Source organism: Aythya fuligula, chromosome 3, assembly GCF_009819795.1.
Source record: "Aythya fuligula isolate bAytFul2 chromosome 3, bAytFul2.pri, whole genome shotgun sequence".
NCBI lineage: Eukaryota > Metazoa > Chordata > Aves > Anseriformes > Anatidae > Aythya > Aythya fuligula.
Genome location: NC_045561.1, coordinates 97917213 through 97940847, shown reverse-complemented (window position 1 = coordinate 97940847; position 23635 = coordinate 97917213). Strand labels below are relative to the sequence as shown.

General features: G+C 42.5%; 2 protein-coding genes across 5 annotated transcripts in view; one reads left to right on the top strand and one right to left on the bottom strand.

Moving 5' to 3' along the window:
* The window catches only part of ERICH1 (glutamate rich 1), a 98209-nt gene extending 83624 nt beyond the window's left edge, over positions 1 to 14585 (bottom strand). Inside the window, exons 1-2 of the mRNA XM_032185265.1 lie at positions 14549 to 14585; positions 591 to 782 (exon numbers count right to left, since the gene is read on the bottom strand). Coding sequence (XP_032041156.1) covers positions 591 to 782; positions 14549 to 14570 — 214 coding nt within the window. The 5' untranslated portion in view covers positions 14571 to 14585. The remainder of the gene's footprint in view (positions 1 to 590; positions 783 to 14548) is intronic.
* A 331-nt stretch (positions 14586 to 14916) lies between these two features.
* DLGAP2 (DLG associated protein 2) overlaps positions 14917 to 23635 on the top strand; it is a 474554-nt gene continuing 465835 nt past the window's right edge. For all 4 annotated transcript variants that reach the window (XM_032184999.1, XM_032184995.1, XM_032184994.1 and 1 more), the window contains exon 1: positions 14917 to 14978. In XM_032184999.1, coding sequence (XP_032040890.1) covers positions 14961 to 14978 — 18 coding nt within the window. In that variant the 5' untranslated portion in view covers positions 14917 to 14960. The remainder of the gene's footprint in view (positions 14979 to 23635) is intronic.

Here is a 23635-nt window from a genome sequence, read left to right as displayed (position 1 = left end):
TTTACAACCCATTTGAAAAAAGACTTTTTACTTACCTGTCAAAATATTCACATCACTTTCATTGCACACATACACACTGAAAATAACACTCTTTAGCAGGGCACAGATGTATTGCCTGAACTAGTATTTACAACCACCTGGGGTTTCTGTTGCAACACAAGGACAGGAAATTAGTGCTGATCATTGTACTCCCCCCAATCTAATCCTTCCAAACTCTAATACTTGCGCAGAGTTGTAACAGTATAATTAATTTTCTCACTGTTAAACAGATAAAAGACATTTATAGAATCACAGAATATCCCTAGTTGGAAGGGACCCACTAGGATCAGAAGTCCAACTCCTGGCTCCAGCTTCATATTAGCTACTGCTAGACACTGCATACACACATATACACCAAGGCTATTTCTTATCTGTCAGAGGACTTATGCACTGACTGCAAGTATTCTAGGTATCAAGTACTGCTAGCACTTTTATTCAGATTTGTCTGTTAGCATCAACTGAATGAAAAAGAAGTAGATACTACACTGTTCTCAAATAAAGGAACTATATTTAAGAGCATATTATCAGAAAAAAAGAGCATGCAGTCTCACCTTGAAATGATTTGCTGGGTGCATCACTTGATGTACTAGCACCTGCTGACAGAGTCTGAACATTTTCCAAGTCTTTCTCTCTGGATTTTGAGCCCGGATTTTTGAGAACCACCTCCTCTTCTCCACTCGAAGTATGCACAAGAGATGAAGAAGTTTCAGGATAGAGACGTTTCAGTACGTTCCTTATGAACACTGTGTGGGAATAAAACATTTTCAAATAGAAAAAAAATCAGATAAATTTGATTTTCAGATCAGATAAAATTAGATAATTCTGATTTTAAAAAAATCAGATAAATCAATTTAGAGATGGTTGAAGACATTAAAAAATAAAAATTAGAAAACTAATTGACACAAAGTAGTTTTCCTCATATTCAATGCAAGTCTGTCTTCAGCAGTCCCTATCTCTCCCATGTAATAAAATCAAAATTAATATATAAGTCCTAAACTGCATGAGAATAAGCCAGCTTTAAAACCCCAGAGTTCACTAGTGACACGACATACATTTGACTAGATTTTGGCAATAAATTAATACGGTACATTTGCAGGCTAAACACACAATTTTTAAATTTCTTTTAAAAACAAGCATCTTCCTACACAAGTGTTACAAGGCAGCTCGAAATGCAGGTCTCTTCTGTCAGAGGTATTGCAATTGGATCACTCATTAGAATCAGTAAGCTACAACTGCTTAATCACATGAAAAAAACTAAAATTAGACAGTAGCAGAACACATGGTAACCCAATTATTTCCACAGAAGTAGCAGTATTCTTATACGCCTCTTCCTCTTATGGGCCACCTTCTCATGACACCTGCAATCTGCTACTACTTAATCAAACGATGCTTGCATTTGAGTAAAAAAAAAAAAAAAGAAATATATGTAAATAATCTAGTCATCAAGAAAATCATCACCTTTACATGAATGCATGCATGTTGCTTCAAGTGACTGAAACATGTTTTATAAAATTATGAAGTACCACTAAAAACATTTGTCTACTGTAGAACATCCTTAGTTTCACATATTCTACATGGTCAACCAGATATTGCAGGATGGAGGAGAGGTGAGGAGGAGGGAAGAGAGATTTGGAGGAAAATATAATTGGAATTAAGATTCCATAAGTTTAACAGACACCATACAAGTGACTTGGTGCAGATTCTTAGAGTAATTCTGAACGGAAATTGCAGCTTACAGATATGTGTACTATTGTCAAATAAGTCTCTTCAATGAATAGCTTTCCTCCACAGCTAAGGAATCAGCTTCACCAAGGTGGGACATCCTTGAACCACCAGTCTTGGATAGAAAAGTTTAATCTTCCTGCCATCTCCCCACATGCACCTTGGTGATGTTTCCATGGTCATGTAAATGAATAGCTACTAGGGAGAACAGAATCACAGAATTTTCTAGGTTGGAAGAGACCTCAAGGTCATCGAGTCCAACCTCTGACCTAACGCTAACAGTCCCCACTAAACCATATCCCTAAGCTGTACATCTAAACGTCTTTTGAAGACCTCCAGGGATGGTGACTCCACCACCTCCCTGGGCAGCCTGTTCCAGTGCCTCCAGACCGAACACATCGGTCAACCTTTTTAAGCTCCTACTAGCTTATGCATCATCACTAACTCTTAGCTTGGACTCCACCTCTTGAATAATATCATTGATCTTATCAAAAGACCTAAGAAAAGAGCTAAGCCTGAAGAGGTACTTGTGCAGAAAGCTTTGCCTATGATGCCTGAATTCATTTTTTCTACACTTATCCATCACAAAGTGACATGAAAAATGCTGTGGCAAGCAACCAGTGATGTCCCCTTCAAGAAAGCACAATCAATTTTGCAAGCTAAGTGTTAAAACTAGTGTTAAAACTAAGTTAAAACTATTGCTCCCAGAAAGAGAGATTTCAACAACTGAATGTGCATTGAACACGTATTTTCTTTTAATAATGGTTCCTTGCCTAGATGTTCTATAGATAGAAAGACAAAACCCACATATACTGGCCTTACAGGAAAGTTAGAGAAAGTAGACAGAAATAAACAGTGCAGTAAGAAAAAGTTCACTGGTCTTTGCAGATCTCTGACTTTAAATCAAGTTATCCGAGAGGTTTATTTGGGATCCTCTCCCTGAGTACAGCTAACACTGCAACGTTTTACTGAAATTCAGAAGTGCTGTTACCAAATTAACATTCAGGCACTTGTACTGAGGAAGCTGTTCTCCCAAAGCAAATGCTCATTGAGATATTGACAAAGCTATATATGGAAATACATTTTCTCCAAATCTGCTGAAGAGAACCAACTTCCTGATAGCTTCAGTGGAGGTTATGCTCCCCACCTTAAAATTGGATTTTTCTAGTCATCCGTTCAAACACCCCCTTCTTCCATTTTAAAAATAAATGCCTATACTCAAAACGCACATTAGCATTGCTTCAGAAAGCAATACGAGATCAGTTTTAAGATGTTCCTATTCTCATGGGTTCTCCTTGTCTGCAATACCTGTATCTGAGAAAGCAAGCTGAACATCACTTGCCTTTGGAGGGTACAAATATTATGGAAGCGTTATTTCTAAGCTAGAGAAATTTTTGTGAAACATTTACCTAGATGGTTAACAGCAATGGATTTACTTCAGCAAAGATGTGGTTTAGCTGCCAACACAAGCAGCATCCAATCTCACTGGCTTTGAGCACAAGCACAGGAAGAAGCAGCTGGGTGCAAAGTGGGGGAGCTGTTTGCAGCGTTTTCACACCTGGCAGCAGCTTTGCAGTACTGAGAGGCACCTCATCAGGGGAATGATAAATCCCTATAACCACAACAGAATGGAAATGGGCAGCAGCAACACATAGGGCATGACAAGTTCCCTGTCTGGGACCAGACACAGAACGGGTTGGGTTGGAAGGGACCTTCAACACCACCCAGTTCCAGCCCCCTGCCATGGACAGGGACACCTCCCACCAGACCAGGTTGCTCCAAGACCCATCTAGCCTGGCCTTGAGCACCTCCAGGGCCATTTGAATGCAGCAGGAAGGAACGCACCCCAGCAGTACGCCTTCCTCAGGAAAATAAAAAGGTAGTATCACTAGAGTAGCTAGAAAAAAAAAAAAAAAAAAAAAAAGACTAAATTATTCTGAGATATTTGGAATCCTAAATATATTCTTGCCTGGGAAAAACAAAAAAACCTGCCTGTGGTCCAAGCCTTTTTGATCAAGTTTGTCCTGGGTATCAATGAGCAAGGAAATTAGGCTCTGAGGAATACCTATCCTGCCATGCTTAACAGTTTTACATGTTCCAAAGAAGCAATCTGCTTTGCTTGTTTGCATCTCAGAGCTAAGCTACCAAAAACATTTTTCAGCTGATAGAGGATACCCTTTCCTCAGGGTTTTATTGCTGCAATTACTAAATAAATAAATAAAATCCTGTGATATCAATGAGTGTTGGCTTAACCACAGGAGGCTGTTCTTGCCTGATGCTACAAAGCTTTTCTCCCCCATTCAAAACCCTTCTTAACCTGGAGTTTTTGGTATTAAGCAGCATCAAAGATCTGTCAACCTGGTAAGAACTGCTCAGACTCTTAAAAAATAAGTACCTCTTAAAGGGAGATAGGCAATTTAAGAAAATTCGAGGAAAAACATCTGCAACCAGAGATATATCTAACTTAGCAGAGCTCCAAAATGGAATAATACTTGCTCTCAGCATGCCAGGAGCACAGCTAAGCACGTGCAGATATTTATGGGGTTGTTTTCCGGTCAATATAACAGAGGGAGGAACTGCAGATCTACGTGCTCTTTCAAGAGACCAATCCAGGAATGCATTTCAACCCTTGGTAGCAGACTTACTTCTGAACAATCACAAGCAATTTGGAGATGTGGTTTTAGAACACCTCATGAGCTGACTATAAAATACAGGAAGATGAAGAATGAGGTATTTGGAGTCTAACAACAACAAGTTGCCACGCTTACGTACCATGATGATGTGCAAGGCATCAGAGGGTTTCATGCTTTCTAAGTTTTGGAGGAGGACATTACTGAATGTCACATACTGTATCTGGACAGCTCTAATTTCCAGTAGGATGCAAACAGTAAGATGCTTTCTGAGTTTTATAGGGAATATATTCTGCAATGTGTGGAAAAATTTCCCCACAGCCATACATTAGTAACGGGGGACATGGTTCTGAATACCTGGCCACACAGTGACAACAGGAGAAAGCTCTAAGGCTCTGGCTTAGATGAACATGGCCCGGGAACCCCCACATTTTGGGGTTCTGGGTTATCACAGCAGAGCTATAATTTTAATTCAGTATAGCATGTGGGAAGACTTGTCTGTTCGATGTCTTCACAACACAGAACTGGAAGTTTTTAACCACATTTTTTGTGCTCTTTCCCTTCTCGGAAGGTGATGGGACTTCAGCTGTGATAACAGGTAATATTATTTTTAAAATGCTTCAGTGTATGCTGTCGAAACTGAGATACTGCAGACAAGGACAGCATTACTCTTTCTATAACCATCAGCTAAAAATGACTTTGCATTTCAAATCTACCTGGAGCTGCCAGACCTCATACTGCACGTGCTCACAGGTGCACGTGGTGGTGGTGCCACTACTGTGCATGTTGTGCCAAGGTTGTCAAATGGACTGAACACACAGTTCAACCCTGCAAAAGGGAAACTTCACAATATTACAGATATAGTGAAGAGGCGGCACTGCACAGTAATAATGTTAACAGAAGGATCCGGACCGAATTCTAAGGGTTTGAAGAGAGTCTCTGCACCTTTCCTGCATAGAAGGACTAAGCTAGACCGACACTCCCTGTGTTAACAAGGTTACAAAGATAAAAGAGAAAAATGAAGCCTTAAGGACTATATTTTCTGTTGGTGTGGGGTGCTGTCCATGCTTAGGAAGACAAGCAAAAATTCCTAAGTGGAGATTAATAAACTGCAAATGACTACAGAAGAAAACCTGCGTGTACTATCAATCATGGGAGAGACCCAGCCACTACCGTGATTAAAATCATGTACGATGACAGTTTGATCCAAGACTCCGCCGGGCAAAATATTTTTTAATCTGGGACAGGAAAATGTACAGCATTAAAATACGAATCTAGGAAGACCTTGCTGGAAACACTACATGGCTGTAAGTCTGCTGCACACAGCTAGCTACTGAACTCCAATCAGAGCAGACAGCAAAGCTTCTACAATAACCAACAAGACACAGAAGAATAAGGAGAAACTTTGGCTGTTTAATATAAGCAAACAAATGCCAAAAAAACTTTAAGGATGAAATGGTGAGAAGTGTTACATAGCTCATGGATAAGGTTGCATTCGACCATGTCATAATACTAGAAACTAGTAGTGAGTAAGAGTTGCCAAACTAAATGCATTGATGAGCATCTAGAAGTTTATTAAAGAAAACTCGAGAACTAACAGGTCAGAACAGAGCCTTTAGGAAAGTCTCTTCCATTGAACTAACTTGTACTGTGCTGTTTTTAACAAAAAAGCTAGACCTGACTCCTGAAGATTGAGTTTAACCTTGTAGGAACCCTGGAGTGATCTATGAAGAACACAGTTACTGACATGCAAAAAAACCCACAACAAGTCAAAGCTCAAGTTTATGTGATTGCACTGGGTCCTGTATTTGTTACAAGGAAAAAGAAAAAAAAAAATGGTTATGAGGCTCACTAGGGAAAGCAAAATTTTCCAAACGTAATGGTGGAGCTATTACAAAAAACTGCTTCTGAATTCATTATATCTGCTACCTGATAGATTTAGACCAGCAAGAATCTAGAACAGGTCTCTGATGTTAGAACCAGCAAAAAGGAGACACAACACAAACAGCAGTAGCTAGGCTGAATTTCACAGACCCACTACCAGTGTACAAGGCAGACATTCTTAAGTACGTTGAGTTTTACCCACTACACGGCTTTTATTTTTGTAAAGAGTAAAAACCACAATGATCTTCATACAGTAACCAAGATCCTAAATTTGGCTTGCATGTAGGGCCCACCAACAACACCTAAGGCACAGTCACATTTAAGAGCAGTACGTAGAAATGCACATACACAACACTTAAAACATTAGGGTTAGATTTTGCCTTATTTCTTTACAGAAATCCCACATCAAGTTTTCTACTTAAAGAACAGGAAGCACAACTTGGCTTATGGTAGTGGCAGATACCAGTGTTAAGAAGCCAACCGTGGAAGACAGTCACTGCGTTCCTGCTCCAAGTATAACTGTATTTAAACACAGGCTAGTAATAAAGCTGTGAGGGAAGTTCAGAAGTCATTTTACAGTGAAGTACAAGGCTTCAAAGGAAACAAACAAAAACCAATGGGGCCTTGTGTATTTGATTTAGAGCTGCAGTCACAAAATTAAAATAACAGTTGGTGTATTTCAGTAGAAAACTTCAATTCTGATAGACCTACAAATATATATTAAAAAAACAAACAAACAAACAAACACATACATTCTCTAATACTGTCTTCTGAACTGGATTTCTATTTAGACTTCTGAAGTGAAATAGATTTATTTTCTTTCCAGACAAAGCTAGGCAATGCTACCAGAACACCCAGCCTGTACCTTAAAGCACTGGATTTTCCTACTGCATAATGAAGCTGAAGCAACACCTGAAGATGCATCTTTCCAGGAATTCCTTGGTGATGAAAAGCTGCCAGTATTTTCAGGAGAGCTTAAAACAGGTACTAAACCCTTTCCATAGCTAATTCTTGACATCAGACAACTAAAAAAAAAGAGCACCAGGTGTCTGCAGTTCGACATAACAGAAGCAAAACAAGAACTCCAAGAAATAGAGCACTGAATATGTACTGGGTACAGGTACAAATAGTGAACTTCCAGGAACTTTTCACCAGTTAAGACTGAAAAGCCTTCCTTCAAATAATGCATTGTTCACTATTTGAGTATTGAACCGACACCATGAAGTTCCTTGCTTTACACACACGTGCAAACTGCCCACAAGTGCCAAGACAGGAGCAGCGCTGCAGATTTATGACGGCTCCCCCGGAGCTGACAGCATGACTGAAGACTCAGTTAACACTACAGACTGTAACAAAAGCAGGATGAATAGCTAAACAAACAGAGTTCTGATCAACAGCAGAAGCATTCCTGTCCGGCTGAGTGTAGGAGGACGCTGTCCTCAAAAAGCATTTCTGTGGAGAATGCTCGCCGTGTACTTCTGGCTACCTGCCACGTATACTGTAAGCACCCCCGCCGCGTGCCTCAGTTGGTTGCCTGCTGCCTACTCAAATGCAAGTTGGGCAGCACGAATAAAATAAACGGCATCGGGAGTGCTGAACACAGAGCTCCGAGAGGCTTGCAACTTGACCTACTTGATCTTTCTCTCTCCTACAGACAGGAGTGCTGTGCAACTAGGGAACCAGGAATTTCTCCTGAAGCCAGCTACGTGGAAGATGTTTCAACACATTATTTCTGCTGATGCTGAGAAGACAGGAGTGCAGCAGGTCAGAAGAGGATCAGAAGAGCTGGCAATGATAATGCACACACAGAACTATGGACAAGGCTTCATTAAAATGTACAGTTCATCCGAACAATCAGCACACAATTACTCTCCGATATGCAAGAAAATTTAAATCCTTGAAGTCTCTTTTGTTATGTACGCCTATGAAGGCTGTGATGAGCCAGTCACTTTACAGAATGGAAGAGACCTCCAGACACCATCCAGCCTAGCCCCAATGCTCAAACCAGGGTGAGCTGGGGCAGCATGCTTAGGGCCTTGTCCAGCCAAGTTCAACAATCCCATTATGTGGATACTCAGCTCCTCCTAACCACAGCTAGATAGTCAGCTCTTGAGCAGTGACACTCAAGGACACCACATGGAGAAGGAACAAAAAAAAGTTAACATACTTGGATTTCAGCAAGACTCAGGGTGTAAAAGTGTTTTAAGAGACCCCTGCGTACAGAAAACATTAGCTAGACTGACATTTTTACCAGCTAGCAGGTGGGAAACTGATGAGTACTTCCATCTAGCAGCTGTTCTCCATCCCCTTAAGCAGTTTTCTACAAAGCTTACTTCCCCTTCAATCACGCAAGACAGAATTTCATGTTTTAGGTCTTCTGGATTATTTCTGAAGGAGCTGCTCAGCTGGCCAAGCTGATGAACCTTGTATTGTTTTGGCCTGACACACAGAGCCATGACCCAAGAATCTGCACGTCTCAAAAAGAGAAGTAGCACCTAGTTCACACTGCAGACGCCAGGAGCAAAATTCAGTTTGCAGTTACACCACTGAGCGATAGACACGTGCAAGGCATCATGCTCAGATTGCACATCAGACACCCCTCCGGAGAGCTGCTGTGTATACCAGACAGCAATTCATCAGGCCAGCCACTGGGCATCCAAAATTCATCAGGCCAGCCACTGGTACCACTGGGTACAAACGAAGCTGTACTGAGTACAAACCCCTTTATCACAGAGCCATAGAAGAGCTTGGGTTGGAAGGGACCTTAAGGATCACCCCGTTCCAACCCCCTGCCATGAGCAGGGACACCTCCTAGGTTGCCCAAAGCCCCATCCAGCCTGGCCTTGAATACTTCCAGGGATGGGGCATCCACAGCTTCTCTGGGCAACCTGCTCCACTAGATCAGGTTGGCCAGAGCCTTCTGGAAATCAATACACGCACATCTGAGAATTAGATTTGTTAACCTTGACCTGAGCCTCATAATACAAGGCTAGTCAGATACGCATTGCTTCCAGACAAAAACAAAACCCCAAATCATCCTTCTTTCTATAGCCAAAACCTCAAATGCGGATCAAAGAGGGGACAGCTGAGATCTCTAAGACACCAGAACCACTGCTGGAAACAGCAGAGACCAGAGCTCTGGATTAAGTGAAACGTGTGTCTGCAGACAAGTTCTAGCCGTAACTACAAGTTCTAGACTTAACTACATCTACAAATCAATAGCTCTACATATTAATTCTCTCTTTTTAACCCCAGAAAGCCCTTGTTTCTTAAAAGCATTTACTTGCTGAAATTCTTTCTTGATGAATTTGCCAAATAATTTTTCAGCTTCATGTTTCAGCGTTGAATTCACTTGGTACCTTAAGGCCAGAAAGAACACTAAGGCCATCTCGGCTGAAGGACTGGAAGAAATAATTTTACACACTTACCCACACTGAGACCAACTTGTGTCTGAATACATATAACTTATCCCAAAAGACCTTGGAGGCCCTTCAAGAAGTGGAGGCACTAAATACTTCACTTAAGTTTTTTGTACTGCTTAATCACCTCTCCAAGTATAATCTTACAGTTCTATTACCCAGAAAAACCATGAATGACAGCTTAAAGGGAAAAATGTACACTTTTTGGCTGCATGTCCACACAAGGTGGGAACTTTCCTCTCCTCCAGTTTTACAATTTATCTCACTGACATTCCATATAGCAGGTAACTTTACTCTTAAAAAAGCTATTAATTTAAGTGGAAAAAGAGGACCCATTGCTTGGGTATCAAACAGAATTTATTTGCATTCAAGGTCATGTGAATTCTGTGCTTGGGCTGCTAGATGTCAGCTGCCTGCATCTCAGCACTGTTGTTAACCATAACGCCATGGGGAGCTGCATGAGAAGCTCATATGTTGTCATTTTTAATCTGCTGTGTAATACTAATTTCACCATCTTAAGGTTTGTCTCAAGACCTCAGTTGTTATTCTCTCCGAAACAACGTCCATTAGCGTTCCATGTCCCATTAGACATTAAAACCAGATACTAATTGCCTAGATTTTACTTGTCCTATTCTTTACTACAGTTCAATAACTACATAGTTTAAAGAACTTCCAGCTTTGTGCTGTAATATAGCAGTCCATAAAAAAGTGTCTCAATTTATCTTCTCACTTAGCACTGTGTTTTATCAGACATGGAAAAATCACTGCTACCCGAAACTTCAGTAATTTATCATTCTCCCTTTCTTTGAGGCAACTCTTGAATGAGAGCAACTTATTTAAGTATACGGCTTAACACAAGTCATTTGAGGAGAAAGAATGGAAAAAATATATAAATGACTGCATACCCTGAACTTTTATATTCAGCTAAATTAATCAGTAAGTCACAACAGGCAAGTGATTTACCAGAGATTGACCTCTGGGCATCCAGACCAACACAGTTTACAGCAATTGCAGATACAAAACAGTAAGATATTCACTACAGAAAGCAGACATTTATTTTCTCTTCTTAGCTAAGATGAAACTGATGCAGCTTCACTAAGCACGATCCCCGTGTCACATCGCAGCTTCACATCAGTACGCCTGGTGTTGTACCTGTCAGCAAGTTCTACACGACTGTGTAGTTCAATACGGATCTGACTAATAGATCGTGCCATCCTGTCTCAACAAAGGCTTTAGAGATCTCTCAGTAGGCCACCTCAGTCGCGACCGCAGGCTCCCAGACATCTAATAAACTTGACATGACACGGGATGCAGATAATCAGACACGCAGCTATCACAATGAGAACATCAGGATTTTGTTTCAGCTGTTCGTAAGAACCCCCTGTGCCTCGTGGTGAAGCCTTGTTACGCTGGGTCTTCTTACTACAGTCCTGGGAAAACGAAGCATCCTCACCATGGTATCAGTCTGTGCATGCTATCCGTGCTTCCAGGTGTCTTTCACAATACATTGCTCACACTGCACAACCAAACAGACCTCACTCAGAACAGATAAAACACCTCACATCCATTCTTAAGAAAGAAGCTCAATTTTGCTGAGTAAAAATGATAATAACTCTTGCTATTCAAAGTTGGGCCAAGCATAAATCCTGGCAGTAGGAAACTCTTCTTACCCTCTCTTCTCAAGAAGTAGATGGCAAGCGGGGAAGGGCATGAGAAGGTGAAGAAAACATCAATCACCCAAATTGTGCATTTCAACAACACTGGCCACCAAAACCAGCTCTACCAACAATGATTTAAGCTTTCTAAATGTCAGGAAGTTTAAACCTTACTTCAGCTAGACCATTGCAACTGAAGAACTCTTACCCTGCTTTAGGGATGCAAAGAACACAAGGCCTGAAGCAAGCACACTGTAGCACACAAATGCTGGTTGAAGTTAAAGCAGCAGCCTTTTCCTTCTGAGCAAGTACAGTAAGTTTTTACTAAATCTTGTCAGTTCCTTGTTCCGTTCTAATACAGAAACGCCTTTGGCATCGCCAAGTAATCCTACAGTAGATGCTGCAGGTAACATGGAAAACAGGCCAGCTGTACAATAATGGCCTGAAGCACTGCTGTAAGAATAGCTGAAAACTAGTGAAAAAACACAATTCAGAGTTCAGATTGCTGAAAAGGAAGAAAAAATATGGAAATTTTAAAGCAAGCTTGCTCTTCCTGCTTGTAGGAAACTAGACGCCCAAAATACAAGTATTTACAGAACAACCACAAAACTATCGGGGTAGTATCACTGGGCATAAACCCTTATATACAATCTAAGTACAACTGCATGTTCACATCACTGTCTTCAGGGAGTAAATATACCCCTTCTTGCTGTGACTATTTGATTGCAACAGAAAAACCAACAATTTCTGCAAATGTCCCCACATACATATAACAAATCAATATCTTATTAAATAGCCCATCATTACCAAGTGCTGGAAGATTCAATGAAAGAGGATTTTTCTTTTCTTGTTAGTTACAAAGGGTACTTTAATATAAGCCATTAAGCAACCCTCAATAGAAGTGCACATTTCTAGACACATTGATTTCAACCTTTTGCACCAAACACGACCAGAAAAATGAGAAATCATACACTGCCTACTGAAAATGACAAGCTAGTGACTTTCTGAGGATTGCTCCAAGATATTCCATAGACAATCTTTCTAGACAGTTGGAAACTACTAATTAACAGCTTAAAAGCTAGATTTGTGGAATCAAAAGCCATCACATACTGATTGTTAAAAAAAAAAAAATAAATAAATAAAAACACCAAGCCCAGAAATGACACCCTTTCCCCACTTTTACCAAATAACACAAGTACATACACCCGATCCCCAAAAAAGTACCCTAGCATCTTCACACAGATACATGTCTCTCTCATGGACCATTCTGCAAAGTATTGAAGAAATGCTCCAAAATATTATTTCAAAAGAGTAAGCCAAAAAAATAAAAATAAAAAATAAACCACACCCACAAAACTGGAAAAAAAAAACCCACACCATTACAAACCAAAGAAACACCTCTCCATCTCATTTCAATCCCTATAAAAGTACGAGCTTCCTGCCCCAAACTTAAGACTCATCTCAAAAAGACTGAGATGCCACTCCTCAAAGCACTGTTCTCACTGCTCAAAAGTATTTTGTTAGTGTTGTTGTTCTTTTAATCACCCAAACCTCAGACAGGAAGCCTTCTGTAGCATCACTTCCTACAGCATGGTAAGTTTTCTAACACTTCTTAGCAGTGAAGGTCAGTGATCTGTAGGACACCTACACCCATACCTTAAGCCTACCCATCAGCAGCTGGAAGGGCACTCCGTAAGCCTGTATGACAGCATAACTTTGGAACCACACAAACTTTCAAGAACAATGAATGTGGCTTTGAAGAAGCAGCTGATGACGTTTAACAGCTACGAACTCCAAATTTGTCAGTGCAGTGAGGATAATCATTTTGTCAATAATGCATACAATAAGAAATGCTGGTTCATCTAGGCCTGCTATGTATCATTGGTATATGTGACTGAAAGACAACTAAAAGACACATACAAAACTCAAAAGCATTTGACTTTCTCTGTTAGGCCTGTCCAATCCAGTGCTGGCAAAGTCAATAATAAGTATATCTTACTTAGTATGCCAGCAGTGTAGGTATCTGTAAGTAACGAGGATTCTCTTCAGTGACAATTAGTACCACAACCTGGTACCACAATTAGTACCACAAGCTGTTGACCACCCCTTCCATTCTGTCTTCAAGTGTTCATTTGTAATACAGACAAAAAAACAAAACAAAAAAAAAAAAAAAAACAACACAGAATCTGTATACACAGGACCAAAAGAGATCTTAAGGAGATGCAAATAAACCTTTTCCAGCTCTTTTCCGAGACACTTTTTCCCTTTAAAGGCATACAGTTTTACAGAATAGCAAGTCACCAGTTCCCATACATGCTATCAGCTGCCGAGCCTGTGCAGATAAAGTTGCAGACTGCCAACTTTGTCGTTTCACCCCAGGCGACCACACGGCATCCCATCCGTCTCCTACTGCTTGCTGTATTTTATTCCCAATCTCAAACCACCATCCTTTAGAGGGGCTGCAGAGGACAGGAGCACTTCCTAACTTTAAAGGCAGTCGCTCAGCACGATCGGTTTAGCTTTCTCACCCGCCTTAGCGAAACAAGCAGCTCTTTATTTAACCTTTAAGAAGCCGGAGCCCTGTGGCATTTGCTTTCCTTGCTCTCAGCCCTAAGTCCCACGTTTACTTACACGCTCACTCTTCCCAACTCGCTCCCTCCCACCGGCCAGCAGCGCCGGACAGACAGACAGACGGACACCAGGCAGGGTTACCCCACCCACCACCACCCGTACCCAAAGCAGCGATCGCTTCTCCGGCTCTGCAGCTCCTCCAGAGCCCCCCTGAGGGCACAGGGCGGCCCCGAGCCCCCCATCTCCCCCCTCGCACAGGGGACGGGAGGCGCTGAGCCCCGCAGGGCACAAGCAGGCACCGAGCGGGCTGCAGCCGGGCTCGGGCCGCTCCGTTTTGCTCCCTCAGCGCTCCCGGGGGAGCCGCGGCAGCAGCCCGGGGGCGAGCCGAGCTTATCCAAATTAACAGAAACAACATAAAATAACAACAAAGGGCGGCGGTGCCGAGCCCCGGAGCTCACAGCACGGACCCTACCGCGCTCCTTCCCCTCTCCCAGCCCCCCAAACCCGCCGGCAGGGCGAGGCGGAGCGGGGACGGCTCCTCTGTGGGGAGCCCCCGGCCGCTAACCGCCACCCCGCGACCGTTGCGGGCCGTTACCGGCCGCCATGACGCGCCCCGCTGCCGCCTCACCTTCCCTCCAGCCCAGGGCCATGGCCCCTCCGCTCCGCCGGCGGCCCCGCCCTCCCGCCCTCCCGCGCCCCGCCCCGGCCCGTCCATCAGCCGCTTCGCGCCTTTCTATTGGCTGTCGGCGGGGCGGGGGGCGGGCCCTCCTCCCCCCACCCCCCTCCGCGGGCTCCGGCAGGGGGCGCGCGGCCGCGCGCACTCGGCCGCGGGGGCGCGCACGGGGAGGGGAGAGGAGGGGGGGGCCCGGCGGGGCGCTGCTGGGTGCGCGGCGCTGCTCCTCCTCCTCCTCCTCCTCCTCCTCCACCGCCTCCTCCTCCTCCTCCTCCTCCACCGCCTCCTCCTCCTCCTGCACCCGCACCCGCACCGAGGCGGCAGCCCCGCGCCCAGCCCGCCCCTGCCCCGGTAATAATGCACTAGAATGTCAGCGCTGAGAAAGGTACGGGGACAGCGGGGGGCTGAGGGGGTCGGGGGGCGAGGGGCGAGGGCACGGTGCCGCCAGGGCAGCGCCGCTGCAATTTGGGGGGACGCGGAGGGGTGTGTGGGGGGGTCGGTGCCGGGGGCTCACGGCCGCGGAGCACCCCCAAATCACACGGGGGGGGCGCGCTGGGGAGGGGGGGCTGGCGGAGGGTCGTGGGGAGAGGGCAGGAGTGTGCGGAGCGGGGCGGTGCTCCCAAATCCCAAACCTTCCCCGGGTGATGCTCCCAAACCTTCCCGGAGTGATGTTCCTAAACCTTTCTTAGGTGATGCTCCCAAATCCCTCCCGGTGATGCTCCCAGACCCTTCCCGGGTGCTGCTCCCAAATCTCTCCCGGGTGATGCTCCCAAACCTTTCCCCATCAGTGCTCCCAAATCCCTCCCGAGCACTATCCCCAAACCTTTCCCCAGCAATGCCCCGAGCCCCGCGGCGATGCTCCCCATCCTTTCCCACTCGCTGCTCCCCAAAACCTCCCCCAGTTTCCATCACGGAGCCCCTCACCCCGGCCGGGAGGGGGTTTCAGCCCACCCCCGCGGTGCCCCCGGCAGAGCAGGGAAAGCGGGACGAGGAAAAGTTTCAGCCCGGCACTTCGGGCTCCAAAAGCCGTCGCCGGCTGCTTTCGGCGGAGCCTCTCCTCTCGGCACCGCAAGTTTTCGCTGTGCTCCACGCCGCTGCTTGTAGGGCTGAGCAGGTTTTATCCTCGGTATCCGAAAGGCTGCGTGGCGTGTCCCCGTTTCCCCCCTTCCCCAATCGTTTTTATATGCTTTCGAAACACCCGGCGTGTGGTTAAATTACATTGTATTGTATACTCGGGTTGTATTTAACACTCTCGTGAATTGCAGGGCTGTTGTGTGTTGGGGATTTAATTCTGAGCGCTGTAGTGGTCTGACACAATATTCCTAAGTTGGGGAACGCATTTATTATGCCCTCGTTCGGTTCAACGTGAAGTAAAAACTAGGACTGTCAAATACCTTCCTTGATTCTGTTGTAGATTACTGCCAGCTTTTCGTTTTAGCACCGCACGGTGCTGTTGGCATCTAGTTGCACGTATACCTGCCTGCCCTCAGGGCAAAGCCGGGCGTCCCTCCTCCTCGCCTTTCTAGAATTTGCAGCCCCCCTGAAATTGCCTGAGATCTCTGCCACAAACGAAGGGTGCGCTTAGAGGCAAATTGTACGATGGATGGCTCCACGGAGGGGCTGAGGAGAGCCTGTGCTGGCCATGCAGGTGGCAAAACCCCACGGTGGTGGTGATGCTCCTAGGGACTGAACGGCAGCGGGGTGTCCCGAAGTGCAGGGAAATGTCCCACAGCAGCTAGAGCTGAGGTTGTTGGCCGTGCCAAGCTCCCGCAGGCTGCCGAGTCGAGGCAGAAATCGAGCAGGATGAAGTTTGTTACAACTAACTAATAATTCTTTCTGATAAGTATCAAGCAAGTTGCTTTAATATAAGTGAGCAGGTGTGATATCTCTAGGGGGAAATGTGTTCCTGTCCCGCTGTGCCTGTGCACCACGGAGCATCCCACCTGCAGCGTGGCTGCTGCAGCTCCCTTGAGCCTCCTAGCCAAGGGTACAGTAGGTTTTTGTCTGACAGCGGATGCTCTGATAGGAAATATGCACAGACAGCCTTAACAACTACATTTCATCTTGATTGAGAGCTTTATCTGGCTAAACTACAGAAATTTGAATAATTATTGGGATAGTTTTTGTGTACCTTAGCAAAGGTGGTCAGACATTATTTTACACCTGCCTTTCCTAGGCGGGAACTTTTTTCCCTGCTTGCAATTACACGTAGTCAAAGCAATTTCCCTGCGTAGCGATGATAATCCTATGAGTAGTTTTGGTAATAAAAAGAACGTTGAAATAAACCCTTGTTTTTTCAAAGGTGTACCATCAGGGGGCCCTTTCAAACTGCATCAGTCAAACGAAAACAGCTGCTTCAGTTCTACTGCGTGAACAAGACAATTCCTGTTAGATGCCTCAGTTCATCACCGCAGAGAATTAGTTTATCTAACCACACGTGGTAAAGGGGGTGACCACTAATGCAGAAAGTGAGAGCTCATCAGTTATGACTGTATTTAAGAGAGATTTTCAGTTCTTAAAACTCTGTTGTAAGGACCAAAACGTCCCACCTGAGTCCACAGTAGTCTGTTTGCTAAATGGGTAGTTTTGTTTGGCTAACTACAGAAAGGAATTAAATGTAGATGAGTTTGCTTCGCGAAAATTCATAGTCATCCACGAACCATATGGCTTTCTTACCTCTCGTAGAGAAATACATCTATGCATGGCAGATACAGTATGTCAACAGCTATGATCAAATATAAGTAGAAGTGGGCACGGATGATTCAGAATCTCCTTTAGAGCAGGCCTGCCTGAGACTACAACTTCTCATATCTCAGCCCATATATATCTCCATTATAGAATTATGCTTCCCGAAAGAGATTATAGTTCATCACAGCTACTTTCTGCTGTAGGGGCCAAAATGATTCATTAAAGCAAAGTACTGTTCCTATTACATTTTTTTTTTTTTTTAGGAAATGTCAAGCAGCAGTTTATTCACTTAGCACACACTCAGTTGTAATGAGAGGCAGGGAATCGCTGCAGCTAGATTTCTCAATCAGTGCTGCTACAAATGTGCATAAAGAACACACGCACACAACAGTATGGAGAGCACAGCTCTCACTTTGTTCTTACCCATTTCTCACTGTGATTCCTTAACTACTTGCTTTGTGCACAGAAGTTGCTATGCATTTTCCTGCCGTGTTTTCACATTTCTCTGTCCTTGCCAGTTCAGAAAAATGAACAACAAATAGCTTCCAGTATGGCATTGGCCCTTAGCCCTCTGATTTATTTTGTGGTTTCATAACCATATATTCTTACCAGCTAAAAAGGTTTTCTTTCCACTTCTGGTAGTAAATGTGGTGTGTGTATGTGGTAATATGTATCTGCTGGTAAATGTGTCAGGTATACCACAGAAGGTGGCTTTTATTTTATATGGGGAGTGCCTGTTGTCTTCATTCAAACTTGTTAGTGCTGTGTGTGACAAAGTAGATAAATCGATGGTAATGAAACAGGTCAAAAATACAGTCAAATATATGCATAATTCCAAGAAGGCAAAATCAGTAATTTAGAAACGCAGATTTTATATATGCACAAATAATTCGAGGAGGACCATACACCAGAGCTCTATCTGTAGCTCCCCATCATCCTTCATAGCTGCTCCCTCTCCACCCAGAGTCCTTCCACCACTCTTAATCTTATATCCCCCATCTTGAGTATTGTCTTTAAAAAGCACATTTATGTCAGAGGAAAGAAGAGCCTATTAGATCTGCCTGATACACTGAGCTTAGATTTGCAACAACAAGTTTTATTCTAGCAAATGTAAAGGTTAAGTCTTGTTAATGAAATTGCAGAGTTAAGAAAGGAAAGCATAAAACTAAGGAACACAGATTTATTGTTGGACACCAGTTGCTTGTGGTCATTTAAGGTGTCCGTGATACATATTTCATCCTGGATGCTGAGAGGCTGATCAAGCAGCATTCACCCTCTGGAGCACTGCCTTTAGGAGGGAGCAACTCTCCTGCATTGCCCTGGAAAGGTAACAGGTCTGCACTGACAGCAATTCAAAAAAAAATTTTTTTTTTTGATCTGCCTCCTTATTATCCTTCTTCTGTTCTTTTAATTTAGGCAATATTGTATTGTCAATAAACCCTAAGGTGTGGGTGAGAATGCAAATCAATTGTTTAAGCTTGTCTGGAATCTAATTACCCTTAGCATGCGTGTTTTTCATAAGATGTTGACTTCTTACACACAATTTATTTTTGTGCATTGGAGGTCAACTGAATTAGTTGTCTCTGATTCTTTACTTCTCAACAGTATGACTTGCATTGTAAGCTTTTTAATTCCTTAATAACAATATGCAAATTGCATAAAATAAAATATCAGCAAAGTTTCCAGCAACTCTGATAGTTTTGTCATTGGATAGGCTGGTGACTTTTCCTGAAAACAATATATGGACTTATTAATGGTGCAGATATTCAACTTAGCCTTTAAGGAAACTGCTCAAATCATTTCACTCTGGCAGTGCCACTCTGGGAGCTCGTGCAGCTGTAGGGGTACAGAAGTGTGTTATGGTCTTGATGTGTGTTTTGCTGGCAGTGAGGAGCACAAAGAACTTCCCCGCTTTCACACCTTCCTTCTAGCTTCACAAGTAGCCCATAAAAATAACACAGAGCAAATGGCTTCAATAGCCACAAGTGGGAGGTTATTCTTGACCTTTTTTTTCTTTTTTTTTTTCCCCTGAATGGCAGACAGTAGGGAGAGAATCTCATGATGTTACTATTTCTTTTATTTCTTCTAGAGTAATCTTTAAAGGTGGAGGGAAGGAAAAAACCCAGAGGATCTTCTGCTCTCACATTTTTATTGATTTATGGCTTAATAAGTCATTGGGATATAAAGCTACAGAGCATAAATACTCTTACTCAATCGAATTTGTCTAAACCGAGCCCAAGTAAGATAAAGATGACACTTTCACTTCATTCATGCGGAGCGAAATTCTCTCCAGAGAGAACCAGCACCAGGCCCACCTTGTGTCCTCTGCACAACAGCACATTTCACTCTAAATGAACAAATAAATTCTTGAATTTTAGAGATGAATAACAATCATCTTCCCTGATGAGCAGAAAGGAGGACATAGCTTGCTTTTCTGCCTTTCATTTACTTTCCTTGAGCTCACAGCCTTTCAAATCCTGTCTGGTTGAAGCCACAGGAAGAACCTAGGCTGTTTTTTTTTTTTTTTTTTTTTTTCCAATAGAAAAGAAAATGGAAAAGCACAACGGTGTTTATTGAAAAATCTGTGCATCTGCCTGAATTATTCATCATTTCCGTAAACAGGCTTCCTGTAGCACGATGTAGATGAAATATGTAGACTTAATAATGAGAATTTGTCCTCTTAAAATTGGGCCATCACGTAGCAAGAAGAGTGAGTAAGAAGTATGAATGTCCTGTGGTCGGGAAGGCTTTGGGCTCTCATTGGCAAGGATGACCCAAGTTCACCTCCCTTCTGAAGACAAATTCAGCCCCTCTGATGTTTCTCTCTCTTTCTCGCTGTGGGACATGAAATAGCTTTTCTCTTTGCTTTGATTTGTGCTGGTGGCTTTGTCAATCCAGCCTCTGGCCCCTTTTTTTGGCTGTTTTAGGGTTATCTTTGCCATAGTGTTTTACTGAAAGGTTAGGATATTTTAAAAATGTAAATGTGTGGATTGCTCCAGTTATACATTATATACATTAGATTTTTATTTCAATCTAAGGTTTTGATCTCACTCAATTAAGGGTCTGTTTACAAATGGCGTCACGTAGGAATAGCTACTGTCATTTGTATTCATACCTCAAATGTCAAATATTAGTTTTCAAATACAAGTTATTATTGAATTTAAGAGAATCACTCTGAAATTTAAGAGATGTATTCTAAAATAACTAATGCAAGTGATGTTTTCTTAGTTCTGTAACAGAATCTTAAGTTTGCTGTTCTCTTTTGGGAATTCAAATGGGTAAATGGGACTGATGCTTTTTTTTCTGTGAGTTTTAGTAGGCTGAGAAATCAAAATGTTACACACAGACTAGATACAGTTGCCTCACAGCATGCAGTTTGTTTAAGCTATGATACACTGTGATTTGTAGATTAGAGTGTTTCTGTCACGAGTATCTGCACAGAGCAGGTTAGAGCACTGCGTGCAGGTAATGCAGCAGTACGTCTGAAAATGCAGCGTTACTTTTGCCATCAGTCCTGAAGCACACTGGGCTCTGTAGCATGTCTCATCTTCACGCTACGTCTGTGTTTATTCATTATTCAAGAGGTGCATGTAAAATGCGAGCTGCTTCAAAAGAAGTTATTGTGATAACATTTAGGAGGGATGCCATGAGTTATCATATCCTGTTCTTTTACAGCAATGTGCGTTGTAAGCAATTTGATAAGATTTCTTAAATGGTAATTTGGAATTTACCACTCCAAAATCTTCACATATATGGTGACACTTTTAAAAGAAAACCCTCCTCTGTACAATATTTTCAGCCACGTTTCTCCTTTTGGAAGATAAAGCAACCTCATATAACACTGACCTTTCTTAGGAAAAACTTGACCTATCTACACCTCAAAATTTCAGCTGCAAGGAGATTTAGGAAGTTATGTATTACTTCAGGAATCGAAAGGCACGTGCGTTGACCTTTGGAAATAATGAAATAGATGACCAAAGCATTATAATAGATTTAAACAGTTGAATCCAATGGTTTGAGGGTCTGTTATATTTCTTCTCAAATTGAGAAGTGGTATGGTAATTTTGGACGCTTCCCAAAGTTTTATCTTTTTCCTGCCTAGAAAATGTTTCTCTACAGCTAAAATGAATTGTTACAGGTTACATAAATCGGTGGAAATGTTCTTATGGCCATCAGTAAAAGATCCCCTGTAGTGATGTGTGTTCGTTCTTGAGGTCATTTATAGAGCGGTTAATGTTACTGGATATTGCTTGGTTTTGAGTTTTCTTTTTGACACACACTTCATTCTTCTCTCTTTCTTAACTATTGCATTTCAAAATAGCATTTTCATTTTATGGTGCTTTTGGAGACTGTACATTCCTTAGTAAATGTCTCAAACGTTATTATTGCTAACTTGAAATGTGCTTACAATTTACAGCAGGCAGGTCCTTTCAGGGTGGAAGTCATTCTCAAATACCCCTTGTCATGCATAAATTACAAAATGCACTTTCTTTCCTAACTGATGTCAGGTCTCCCATCATTTCCCTGTGAATTTCTGTCTCTTTTTGCTTTCCAAAGTTATCATGAATTGCTGTCCTAAAAATGATGCAGAAAGGGAAAAATGCAGAGCTGAGAGCTGCACTGTATACCAGGCTGTAGCATGCTGCTTTGATCAATAAAATAGGAAAGTTTCTCCCATATAACTGTATCATATTCAGACTGCAGTCTCTTCCAGGAGCTTTCTTAGCCTTTGCTTGTAGGCAACCTCCTGTTTAGTTGCATACCCAAGTAATGTAAAACAGTTTTTGTGTGTTTTTTAGCCAGAGAATAAGTGACTTTTCATGACTTCTTCAGTATAACCTCTTTTTTTTGTGTGTGTATTTGTTAATCTATTTAAATTACATTCCCTTATTAAAAGCAAACAGCAAGCAAAACAACAAAAGACAAACATCTTGGTGGTATTCTTCCTGGTTTGATGGAATTTCATTTAAAATGTCCTGACAAATTTCCATCCCCAGCACGAACACGGACACTGAAACTTAGCAAACTAAGTGTGGTGCCTGGGAACCCAAAGAATGTGTGAAGGCTTACATTCTGACTACAGTGTCAAAATGAAAGACAAAATCTTGCTTCACTGCTTGCAAGATTAGTGCTACAAGTAAAGATTGCCACATTAACATTTCTGCTTTTCTGCACTTCTTAATGTTGAAATTTATAAGCCCCAGGGGTCACATATTAGAGCAAGCCCATGTTAATGTTGGAAAGGTAGTCAAAAGGAAAGGTGCCACGGAGGGGTTTGGGAAAGCATTGTGATATGGCTTGGGTCCAGAAGAAAAGGAGGCAAATGATCAAGGATATAGGTGGAAGTATATGTATGTAACAGGAAAACTGGTGAAAAGATCCTAATAGGGCAGTGCAGGGGAAGACTATTTTTGTTGTCTTTTTCTGGTTAAATGTAGTGGGCTAAGAATAGGGGAAAGGAACAAGCTGCGTAAACAGGAACAAGCTGCATAACACCTCTTCTCTGAGATACCATACACTTTTCACAAACTGCATCATGAAAGACTTAAATATTTCCATGTTGCAAAGCTGCACAGATAATAGAAACCTTCATCAGCACTGGGTGCGTGTATGCATCTTGATATTGAAGGGGCTCAGCTGATCACAAAGTAGCTGTCAGGCTGTGTTGCTGCTGTTCTTTACTTGAAAAAGATGACCCATAAAATAGGGTAATTGGTCAAAAAAAAAAAAAAAAAAAAAACACGGTAGGAATACATTTTCTGCAAGTAAGCATTATGCTGTTCTTAATTCCAGTTGCATAATTCCATATTACCTTGAATAAAACTTGTCTCTCTTTTTCAACACATTTCATGAGGTTGGCCCAAGTTACCCTGAAGAAACATCTTACCCATCATTACCATGACTTACCACACAAGCTACATTCCTCCTGACCAACGGAATGAAATTTCCTATGTTTCTGATTTTGGAGCACAAGGAACAAAGTATTCTTGGCAGCCACGCTGTTCCTGTACAAATTCTCTTCTGAAAGACATCAGTGTGATCATTAGTCTTCATTTTTTTCAGAGCAAGACTTAAAATTGTCTTCTCCAGCCTTGCCCTCCCTTTGTAAATATGTCTGGCTCTTGTAATCGCTACCACCGGTGAGATCTCAGTTGAAAGGTTTTCATGAAGTACCAAAATAAACAGCAATGTCCGTGCATGCAGGATGTTCTGGTTATGAAGGAATGGTGGATACACTAAAATATTACTCAGTAAAAGCCTCTGGATGAATTTATTTAAAAACTTTATCTATGAAAATTTACATTGCCATTCAGTACAACTATTTTTTTGGGGCCTATAATTACGTGTATTGTG